General features: G+C 32.6%; 1 protein-coding gene across 4 annotated transcripts in view; it reads right to left on the bottom strand.

Moving 5' to 3' along the window:
• LOC149796582 (nuclear pore complex protein Nup98-Nup96-like) overlaps positions 1-12,863 on the bottom strand; it is a 142,300-nt gene that overhangs the window by 87,184 nt on the left and 42,253 nt on the right. For all 4 annotated transcript variants that reach the window (XM_089961300.1, XM_089961298.1, XM_089961299.1 and 1 more), the window contains exons 19-22: positions 11,471-11,675; positions 10,059-10,198; positions 7,260-7,373; positions 6,625-6,735 (exon numbers count right to left, since the gene is read on the bottom strand). In XM_089961300.1, coding sequence (XP_089817426.1) covers positions 6,625-6,735; positions 7,260-7,373; positions 10,059-10,198; positions 11,471-11,675 — 570 coding nt within the window. The remainder of the gene's footprint in view (positions 1-6,624; positions 6,736-7,259; positions 7,374-10,058; positions 10,199-11,470; positions 11,676-12,863) is intronic.

Raw genomic sequence — 12,863 nt, forward strand, 5'->3', positions numbered from 1 at the left:
AAGTCATACCATAAAGATATTTTAGATAAATTCGTATTAGAACTGCATGTAAAAGTCCAGATATTATTACTAAATACTGAAACAACATGCCACTGAACAACCCGTTAAGTGCACTTGACAACATGCTTTTCATTGGTTAATGAAAGCACTCATTGCTCAAATGCAGAAAGCCACTCAGTAAGTGCTTGGTTCTGGCTGTTGATACAGAATTCAAGCACTTACATGATCAGATTAGCTTTGTTAGAATTAATGATTGCAAGAGGTTTCATTACATTTCGTTTTTTAAGAGGGGATTCTATTATGTAGCAGAGCTTAATGAAGTTGTGTCCAGGAGAAAACACTACTTTCTGAACTTTTCATACATCTAGACAACTGTAAATATAAAACAATTTTGTAAATTTAGTGAAAAAAGCTAAGAACTCACAAGTTATTTACGTTAAAAAACACCTGTGAAAGAAACAGACAAAATGACTCAAATGGTAAAATTTTATACAGCAATTATTCCATTGCAATTAAAATATGAATCGGAAAAATGCTTTACTCAGGTGATAACTCTTATTAAATATTTGTCCCCACTAGAAATTTGTCAATACAACACTAACGCTCCACTAAAGCAATGTTATTGAAGGGCAAAATGGGAAGTCAAATACATAGGGACCATAACTCTATCAAAAATTTTAAGGAAAATGGTGAAAATTTAACTTGATCTGATCTTTAGATGCTAAGCTTCATACCAATTTGGTTTCAATCAATAAGGACTTCAATCAGTAAGGACTTCAATCAATAAGCACTTCAGCACATTAGGACTTCAAAAGTTATAACATGGAAATGATATTCATTACGGATATTACATAAAGTGATGTGACGAGTGGGTGTACATCGATATGCTGGGCCAGATTATCCACATTTTAAAACAAAGTTCAAGATAAGATGTGTATTTTATACATTGTAACTAAAAACGCATCCAGAAATTATAAATGCATCGAAATTATACAATTTAATTTCAAGCATCTGATCTTCATTTGTCAGCACATTCCTCTTGCTGTAAGCACAATCCATATTTCACAACAGCATGACCAATCAATTCAAGCTATGATTTGGGCACAAGTTCTGGATGCACCATTCATGTTCGAAATGATCATACATATTATTGACCACTGTGAGAACACTCACTTCAATTGAGCCATATAAGTGAATGCATCCTAAATAAATTTTGATCACTAAACTGATAACATATTTGAAAAGGCATGATTGATGTTTAGATGATTAAAACTCAGTCTGGCATTATAAATTTATGTTATGTACTGATCACAAAATAACCCCAAATTTAAAAAAAAATGCAAATTAGTTCCAAGCCAGATAGAAAAATCTTATTTTTTAATGTTCTGTTAAAATTTCTCAAATCTTACAAGAGTTCTGTCGAGTTCTCTTGCCTGCAAATCATAAGATTTATTTTACAGAACTTTCAAAAACTTTAAAACAAAAAAATGTACAGCTGAATCTTAAAACTGTTAACAACATGGGGAGAAGGCAGTATTTCTGCAAGAAAGGTTGAACCGATATCTTGCAGTCTGCCAACAAAGGAAAGATAACAAATACATGATACAAACTTTTTTTTGTTTCCTGTTATAAACCAGCATTACAAATGAATTTTTTTATATCTAGGTGCCTCACTGCCAATGTGGCATGAGAAATTGAGCGTACAACTGAGATTCAACTTGCACTTAATAGTCCTAAAGTGTTTTGTAAAACACAAGTTATCATTTTTCACATTAAACTTTGATTAAAAGCAACATTACACAAGCTACTATTCTTTGCTTAATGTACTTGCACTTTATTCACATTTTATGTATTATCATCTCATAAACATCAAGAGTTATGATCCATGCACCTTTTTTGGAAGTTCACTTTTACCATAAGGTCAGTTTTTGAATGTGACGCTGACCTTCTATTATTAATGAGATGAGAATAGTCAATTAATACTATCCACATTTTCAGAAGTGAAATGTTTCAAGAAAAACAAATTTAATGTTTTGACAATTGTTTACCAGTTATGAATCTTCAATTTTTAGTCACAATTGGCATCAATCAGCCGACATGTTTAAAGGTCACAGAATATTTATTTGACGTGTGTTTGTTATATATGTATCCTATTCTGTAACATAATCTGATGACCATTTAAAGTATCACTGTCCCATAGCAGGGTCTATTCTGTGCAAATGATGCTAATTTCTAAAAAAATTATTCTGAAAAATCATTCAAATTGGCAAAAATTACATCTTCAGCTCTACCTTTATTTCTTTCATAAATCCCACCTGTATTCAGAACACAAACACCCTTTTTAATTACAATTATGGGTGGGGGTGGAAACTGCCCCTTAATTTTCAGTTCCAGAATAGACCTAGCATTTATGTGCTTATTATGATAAGCATATACAAGAGAATTTACAATTCAAATCAATGTAAAAATACTCAATACAATGTACAAATAATGAAAGCAATGTATGGATACCCAATACAATGTACAAATACAAAATCCGATGTACATACTCAAATCAATGTAAAAATACTGTAACCAAAGTAAAAATCTCTATCAAATGTAAATGTTTAAATCTAATGTTTTTAATGTCATTTTGAGCACGATTTTTCCACTGTGGACGTTATTTATATGTATATAAATGTTCTTCAAATACTTTTAATTAAGGCATTTCAATGGATTTTATTACAAAAGGTGAACAAATTTTAAGATGTCAATTTATTTGTGGCATATTCCACTCAATAGTATAACTGTATTGTAGACTTAAAAATAGAAGGTTGGAGTCGACTTATAGACGAGTTGACTGATAATTAAGTATATACAGTACCCCCAACTTCTATAACTCTAGATTTGAATCTGTACAATTTCAGGATTTGTGATACTATATACAAAATCTCACTTGAGGCATTCAGAAAATTATTACAGTTTTTCTAGTTTTGCATGTATATGCATTAGCCACAAGGTATGAAAAAAATTACAAAATATATGTATTTACAAATATTCACAAATATTTTCCCCTTACCACATAGGCTATTCCACCTTCATCTACCATCCACAAGCAAAAGGCTAGAGAAACACCTTTATGAATGTGAAAGTTATGTAGTGACATTTTCAAGAAATCAATGTATGCAGTATTTTTTCATTTCATCGAACAATTTAAAAAAACAAATGTAAGTGGAATAGTCTAATATGTATGTAGAAAAATTATATATACAAAAATCACAAGCAGAATTTTCTTTTCTTTTTTTATATTCGAGACTTTGAATAGTGAGCCCTCAAGCTCAGTTTCATCGCTGGAAAAGAACTGTCACAAAAATGCATTAAATTTCACCTGGCACAGACATACATCAAGTTGTACTTGGCATTAAAAGAACACCTAATTATCATGCAATAAAAGTATTTGATTTAAAATGAAAAGTGTTCCTTATACTTAAAATATCATGTCACAAGACACGTGTATCAAACTCCTAAGCTTATCAGACCTGTCAACCAAAAGACAGTCTCAGTAAGGCAGAAGATATTTTTCCATAAGACAGACCTATTCTCGACTTGGAAAAACTGCATTTGAAAAGTTCATATGCATGACTTGATGTAAAGGAAAACAGTATGTTCTATTAACAAGTCTGTAAAGTACACTCAGGCCTCAATGACTTACAATACAGTTTCAGAAACCACAGTTCCAACACAATTGAGGTTAATGGCTTCTTGCTTGACCTCTCAACTCGATGTAATCTGAACTTTTTTAAAAATTCATGTAGCAACAGCAATCGTTTCTCCTCAACTTTACATCATGTGATGTCCAATAAAAATAAATGTTGCCTTTCTTGCCTCCCCACACCCAAGAATATGACTATTCCATTATGTACTTCTGTGCCAATCACCTCAACTTTAAAAACTGATTGTTACTTCACGTCAATGTGATTACATGTGCCGGATAACACTTGTAGAAAATATATTAATAAGCAACAACTTGATCATGCAGGCATTCTGCATGAAAAGAGAGGTACTCTTGTAAAAGGTGGTCTGGTTCTCTGACCAACTCCAATGAACCTAATAAGAAAACCTAAATAAGGACCAATCTCAGACATGCCTGTATCTTGATTGGACCACAACAATCATATTTTCATATTGTTTGTGATTATTCTTTAAGTTGGTAATTTAAGGGTCATTTCAGTAACACTTACGGTCAAATTATTAGGGTTGGCAAGTCTGGCTTAGTTTCAGTTTTTGTGCATTAAGGGCAGAAACCTTTCATAACGAAAGCAGTAATTTCATTGCATGTTTCATTCACCCTGAAAAACTTTATTCTTTGGCTAGAGCACAAAAATTTACTTCTTTGCTGTGAATTCTGGCTCTCCTATCTAACCAATATCATCTATTAACTCTCATTTCTGACACAATATCAATATCAAATAAATTTTCTTGGCATTTGTCATCACCAAATCAAAGGAAATCATTACATAAACAAAACAATGAATTCAATATTCTTCCAAGTGTTGCTTTGAAACAGACCATCAGTGTGACTGATAAGCTATTATGACAATGGGATGATGTGAAGAGTATCAACTCCAAAGTTTAATTTCACAGTCTTTCTGCATTATGTTATGTCTCATAATGATGTTGAAGTCCACCTGAAAAACTGTGACCCTTGTCAAGAGCACAATAATGTGTTTTTACTGTATTCTCCACCTGTTTTACTATCTGATCCATGAAGCAAACATTAGCCAGAATTTCTCCACGGATGACAACACGAATGTATCCTGTTCACCAAGAATCAAGAAGAATCAGAAATCTCGACATACAAGAAAACTTGCTTTTCTTCTTGGAAATCATTAGCTGCTGGGAAGTACTTGACATCTATTCTCTGTCTACAGAAACAGTCACAGAAAAAAACAAAAATGGCAACCAATAAAATCCATGATCCGACAAAATCTTTGTAATTACATACATTTTCAACATAATATTTACTGAAACAAATTCTATTTGAATTCATCATGATTTGGTCAAAGGAAATCATTGCAAACAAATCTAAGTCACAATTATTCATGGGGTATATTTCTTTGACTAATGCCCAAAGAAGAACGATCATTTTGTGGAAACACTCGACTCATTCACCTAAACCATGCATTAATGTTAAGACCAAAATTTACAAACATGTAAAATTCATTCTTGTAAAAATGTCACGACAAAAGAAACATCAACAATATCAAAATTGAATCAACAGACTTAAAAATAACTCTCTTAACACATTAATAATATACTGATACTAAAAATACATATGACACAAACTGATAAACATGAATTTCATCCATAAAGTGTTGATAGGATATAGTGTAGATGTGTACAAGTCACTCATAAAGCTGCCACAAAATCTGATAAATTTTCACATTTGTAATCTGTTACAAATCTTTTTAAATCCTGGTTTTTTTTAATTATTATATACTGAATCCATCAAATAAAAACTAGCAATCCGATCCATTATATTTAATATAAATTTTAAGTAGTAAACAAAAACATTCTTTAAAGACCTAGCCTGTGTAGTATTTATCCCGATAATCTATATATAGCTCCCAACGATCATCGGACTGGACAAAAGGATTACTTTACTTGTAACAAGTAAAACAGTAGACTTTTACGACATTAAATCTACATTAAAAATCTTGTAAAATCAAAGTCCATTTCCAGTAAGCATTGTGTAGCTCTGATTTTCTTTATGTTGTGAAACAGTGATGTTATTAAAAGTGCCCCAAAACAAAAGTCAATCTTTGTAGATTCTAATTGTATGAGATGACTCGCCTACCCATTTATTCTAAGATCGGCTGGTCCTAAAATTAAAAACATTTATAAGCGCATGAACTTTCCCTTTAAATATACACACAAATCAAACAGTATTCAAAATGCTGATAATGTTGACAGGTATATTTAATTCTAGGTTGTACAATATATGGGAATACTTACTTATAACAAGTTTATACATATATTCATTCTATCAGTAATGCACCACAGGTATTTTATTTGCACATGAACTTTGCAACAACAAATTATGTCTTAAATGCCATGCACAAAGCACACAATGTAAGGGCACATTTCCACAACACAAGTATTCAATAGTAGATGATCCTCAATGAATGAAAACATTTAAAGTACGAGAATCTTCCTGATGAAATGTTACTTATTGGCTGATGCCTGTTCAAAGCATAATGGCCCATTCCTCAAGTTCCTATATAGATGGGCAGCACAATATGATTAAATATGTAACAATTATAACAAAAATTCTATCAGCTCCAATGAATCGAAGATATCACACACTCATTATGTTATCAAATTTGATTTAGTATTGATTTTTTTAATTCTCCCTGGCAGTCCACTCCTTGTTCCCCTGCTAAGGAAGGTAACCCATCAAGACAATGAAGGGTTCCTTTCCTCACGGGTGCAGCTTTTACTGCTCTTCTCTCTGCCTCTGGACTCATTCATGCTGGTTGAATCCTTTAATAATGCAGAAGAATTATGTTCCCTTATGATCGAGGGAAGGCACTCTCTCACAGGAAAAATAACTCTGGTAGTATGACTTGGCTGTTACTTACTAACCTGAACAGTCAACTGGTGCTGTTGTGTGGAACGGAGTTTCTTTTTTTCCTGCTCTGACAAATCCTCATCATCTGAGTCATCCAGCAAACCATACTTAGAAAAGTGTTTCACCTAAAAGCAAATAGGAAGCAAATTACAAACAGATTTTCACTAAAATTCTTTTTCCAGAGTCAAAGTCTCCAAGTCACCTCTGACCACTTTCACAAGGATTCACTTTCCACTGACAACAATGACTAATAAGACTAATAAGCCTGCAAGTCCACCAATGCAATAGCAACTGTCTAATCAGAACCACTCCAATAATAAAATAAAACATAGTAAGATTGACCTTCATAAAAAGGGACATGTAGTATACTCTTTGACACTGTAGATGAGATCATTAGCTCATGACATTAAGATTGGCTGTTTCTTGCAGATTTAGTATTAAAAGAATTACATCTGCCAAACTGTATACAAAAAATCCTTGTTTAAAACAGACAGAAAAAAAACATCACATGCATTGATATTGGATGGGGAAATCCAATCCCTGGCTTATGAATCTGTGGCAAGTCTCATTTGGGACTCAAATAAAGCTACATAATGCTAAATATAGTAAACTATGTGATAGGATGTAACCCTATGTAAAATCTACCTACCTCAAAGACCCAAGATCCTGTCTCTGGACGGTAATCCACAAACTTGGCTCCATTTTTTAAAGAATTTTCCTCCAGTCTGTCTTGCCATTTCATAGCTTTCAGCTTTTCTGTATCCTAGAGAAAAAAAAATTATGTGTAACATTTTTGACATTAATTTTCTTTAAAAAAATATTGTTTTTACAGTAAAAACTGTTATGAGCAGCCACCTGTCATTTCCGACCAATCATAATGCATGGATCGATTTTATTATATAAACACTCTGTTGTGAGCGAGCACCTGCAGAACACGACCAGCAACCATGATGTCTTGGCAAAATATGCATTTCAACACTGCTATGAACAAAAGCATTTCAAAAATGAGGATAAACTCCACCGACCTTCATTTTATCCCTGTAAAAACAATCGCTCATCCCATTCTGAATTTTAAAAAATGTTTAAAAAAATATGCTGGCTACCGATGTTTTAATTTTTTTTAGAAATGCCTATTGTGTTTTATAGCTTCTGTCATAAACCAGACTAAAGTATATGTAGGTTATTTCCCAGCTTGGTTCCCTGCTTCATATTCGTTTAGGGGTGAGCAACGCAGGGAGCATAAAAAGCAGGGAACCAGACTAATTATTCCCGCACTTTGCCTGTTTCCTGGCCTTATCATAAAACCCGACATCCCTATCAATGACCGTATCGTGAGAACAGACACCACTGGCCTATATGTAATCAACTGTTACAACGACCGCTTGATTAGTAATGATTGTTCTGATAAAAAACAAACATATGATAAAAGACAAACATAAAAGGAATATTAAAAAAAAGGATTGTTGCTACCGATGATAGATGCTACAGACCATAAACCAGGCTAATGTACATGTCACAAATTGCTGTTGTAGTGCCAAAGTTGATGTAGAGGTCACGTACACAGTTTGTCTAAAGAGTTAATCCATATTGCCAGGGATGAATAAGGTCATTGTCTTTAAAACCAGCAAAAGAGAATTGGTTGCAGGATTCAACTGATACAGCTCAAGACTTGTGATGTTTGTTGTATTTCCCCCCCGATGTTAAGTGGTTACATCCCAATCACAAAGCTGTCGTCTATTCAAGTTGGTGTGACCGGGTTACACACTTTGCTTATAGAGTTAATTCATGTATGTCATCTTTGAATGAAGCTGTTGACTTTTGTCTCCGAGTAAATGGTTCTGTTTCTGGATGAGATAATTGTTTCTTTTTATTTCATTAATTGTTAGATATGCAATGCAGAAGTATAGATTTTCATATTTTCCCATAGCACAGTCAAAACCATCCTTACATTCAATATTACAATTGAGCTAAAAAGAGATAAATTTTAAGGCTGGAGAAAATAAGTATTCTAACTGAAAGAAGTGAAAAAGAGCAGACCACTGGCAAAAATGTGGCTTAAACGTCGGTAAAACAAATTTAGGTTGTTATAAAGGAAAATGAGTAATTCAGAAATGATTTCATATGCTAAAATATGTGATCTTCAATGTAAATGTGATTTCATGTTTAATGATATAAGCATATCTTTATTGCTATATAATTTTATTTTTAGACGAATGCATACAATATTTTAGCAAGAACTATTAATAAAGAATAGAACATATGTACAGTGATTGTGGTTATTTTTCTTGAAACTGTTCTGAAACTGGACCTTGGAAACTGGTCTTTTTGCACAAATCTGCTATAGAGACCACCTGTCTTGAGAGACCACTTTTTGTTGGCAGAAGGGATGGTCTCTCATAACATGTTTTACTGTACAAAAAATACTTTAGTATTCACATTACGATTTTCATATAAGAACTTGTAGTTTTATAAAATTACATATAGACAAATCATTTTTATTTTATGATAGGATACGAATTAGTGGATTTTCTGAGAGAAATAATCATGATAATTCATGGGAGTGAAATACAATAAATAATTTTTCACTGCCTGTCAGTAAACACTGATAATGTTATGACCCAGAAATTTTGAAATTATTTACAGAGGCATAGGTGGTCTGCATGCATGTGCTGTTTTGCCTTGAATTGAGAAGGCAAATTATTACTACTTATATTTTCTGTGTCAATGTACACAAATTACTGCAGAATATAAACAGTAGACGACTGACATTATTTCATGGGACACAATAAGAAATCTGCTACTTGAGTTTCTTATACATATTTTGCCAATATGTTTGAGCATAAAACATGGGAATATTCGCTTGCTCTGAGTGAACAACAGATATATTTCATGGAGTGGATGAAAAACTTGTTCTCACCCACTCAAAATAAATCCATTATTCACTCAGAACACTCTCTGTTCTGCCACCAAGTGTTGCATATGCATTATTTTCCCTGAAAATCATACCACAGTAAAAGCATTAATAAACGGGTTATCAAATTACTGCACACCTTCAATAGATATGATGCAAAACTAAAAATTGCCATACTGACAAAATGATTTCAACTTGATATTTGCTTCTGCAAGTAAGATAAAGATATAAAGATAACCAATTTTTGCTTTACAACTATTTGTGTGCATTTAAACCTGCGAAGGTTACCATCTATATTATAAGGAACACTGGATAATGGCCAATTTCCACTAATCTTTTGCTAATGCACAAGTCAATAATTTTTATATAAAACCACCTGCTTATAAAGACAACTTCTTGACAGCCCCATGAATGGTTCTCACCCATGACTTTTTACTTTTTTTCTTTAGAAACTGAATACATGAAGTAAAAAGAGAAGATACCTTTCTTCACATCTTGATTTACATGTGGATTAAAAACCCTGAAAAAGTAAAATACCTTAATTGGAGTTCCAACAGATTTATCCCTTGGCCATACACAGTCAAGAGTGATTTCAGCTTTCTTGTTCAATCCCTCGCCAACAGGGGGCTTGTTATCATCATCTGGATACACAACTACTTCTTTCCGTCGGAAGAACACTGAAAAATACAGAGTTAATAATTATTCAACAAATCATATAGAATTTAAGGCACCTTTCAATTCAACTCCTCACTGCATATAAATTAATAATTACAAAAGACTTTAACTGAATACTGAAAACATTATTCCGTAAAGTTAAAATTGTTAACTGCAGGTTAGTTTGAGAAGAACTGTAAATTATGTTTTACTGAACAATTGTTTCTGGCAAATAGTGGCCTTAATAGTAATCCTTTTGTTTCTTTCTGCTTTTTTCAGTTCTGAAATAATGACTCTTATAGCGCACAAGAGAAAGTGTCAGTACTTTAACAATATGCTATATTCTGATATGCTAGTGACTACAAACATGAAACAGGAATGTCAGTTTATTAAAATAAGGATCAGAACAAATTATATTTTCAGCTGTTATCCAACAACTTATTTGGAATCTACATGTAAGGCCTTGTTTTTTTCAAAGTGCCTTTTTGGTTCAAATGTGGTTCCTATAGCATCTTTCCCACTATGTGACATGCAGAAATAACTTTTAAAAGTATTGTAATCATCCAGTTCTGATGCCTTGTGTATTCATTTTAGAATTTCTGAAGCACACATTTATTCTAATCACAAAATACAGTCCATTTTAACATCTACTTTAAACTCTGACACTGGACCCTAGATTGATTTCTGATTGGTTGATGGTTAATTATTCTTGAGATATAAGTGATCATGCACACTTTCAATTAAGGATTATGATCAAGATATATCTGTGTTATCATTGCAGTTTACAAGATCATATCTGACCAGAAAATCAGAATCTGACAGAAGGGACTGCAAACACAATTTGAGGCCAAAAGTAAAAATAATTCTGAAACTGGTTGGCATCGCTGTATTTTCAAAAAATTTCAATATAATTTTGCTTTATTCAGAAAAAAGAAAGTTGAAAGATCCAACTCCACATAGTATTTTCTCTGTTGTTAATTTTAGTTCTTCATACAAGATTACTTGATTACCGCAAAAAAGAAATGCAAGCAGCATGTAATCTACAACAATAATGCTCATCACATGTCATAAAGTACAAAATATCTAACATTGAGAATGTATTTTGTAGTAACATGAAAATTATCTTCAAAAGCAAAGAAACATGTACACCATTCTTGTACACAGTGAATTGTCATGTTTTCATTTTGTTTCCCCTGTATCAGGTAAAAAATAAAATGTACCAAGATTTGTCATTAAATATACATTTTCTCATTGTAAGAATTTTACAAGTAGCTATACATTCAACCTGTACTTACCTATGTCATCCAGGTTCAAATTGGCTACATTAGTAACTCCGGGGAAGTAAATACTTCCATAGCCATCCCTGGCAATGGTGAAATCTTCTACAAAACAGTCTCCATTCTCATCCACCAACTCGGCTAGTTCTTCTAGGTTTGGCACTGTGAAGTATCCAGGCCTTCTTAGAACTATCCCTGCTGGATGAGGTGGGGGTGGAGTTGTCTGTTGTAAATAGAAGTATACATAATAAAATACACCAAACAATGAACATATATAAGAAAGTTATTCAGCAATTGTGGAAACTGTATTAAGGCTGAAGGTATATAGTTTCTGAATGCTTCAAACCTTAATCTAACTTGGGTATCAAGAAAAACCTTAATTTAACTTAGATATCAAGAAAAACCTTAATTTAACATAGATATGAACAAAAACTTTAATTTAACTTAGATATCAACATAAACCTCAATTTAACTTAGATATCAACAAAAACCTTAATATAACTTAGATCGAAAAAAACAAACAAACCTCAATTGAACCTAGATATGAAAAAAAACCTTAATTTAACTTCTTGAATTGAAAACAGTGTATATGAGCGGCAGGTCCGGGATATCAGACATGCTCCCAGGATTTTATCATAAGAGGGATTTCCTGCCTTGTCACAAAAAATAAGGATGGAGTAGAACAAAATAGAGGCTGAGGAGGAAACAGACATAGTTCAAAATCTACATAATACTTCAATATCCATCTCTCTTTCTTCTTGCTCCACTCTGCAAGACCCCTAGTGAAATCAAAATCATTAAAAATGTTGCCTCAAGTTGTGTAAGTATTAATTTGTTCCTTGTTTTTCAGCTTAATCTGTTTCTTATGTGTGTATGAATATGTTCTGTACTGAGAACTCCTTTCACAGCTTACACATATTCTCTTTCGGATAATTCTGTTCCAAAATAAGATTTTTGATTAACAAAAGCTCTGGAAAATTTTAGCTTTCTTGAAATAACACTCTACTGACTACTATGCCAGATTTACTATTCCATAATGCTCTATTAGGATTTAAAGTCCATTAATTCCATAGTCTACTTGTTCAAATGGGTATTTTCATCAAACAAATATCTTCACTTTTTTATTTCATTTTTTGGTTTTTATTTATTAGATTTATCATACCCTTTATGGTAGGCCTATATGGTTTTGTAGCACATGATCCTGCATGGCTAAACTGTGACGAGGAAAGAAATTTAAAGTGCACTATACTCTTAAATTGTCTGTATTTTAATTTGGCTTATCTGTATGCCTTTACTACATTTAATTTTAAAATTCCACTGAAATGAGGGGTTGTCTGGCAAGTCATCTGTTTTGGAGTCTTCTAGATAGCCTGTATAATAAAAATGTATTTGTAAAACCTCCTTGATGCAA

The sequence above is a fragment of the Sinohyriopsis cumingii genome, chromosome 6 (genome assembly GCF_028554795.1).
Source record: "Sinohyriopsis cumingii isolate HCF-2022 chromosome 6, ASM2855479v2, whole genome shotgun sequence".
NCBI classification, from domain to species: Eukaryota; Metazoa; Mollusca; class Bivalvia; order Unionida; family Unionidae; genus Sinohyriopsis; species Sinohyriopsis cumingii.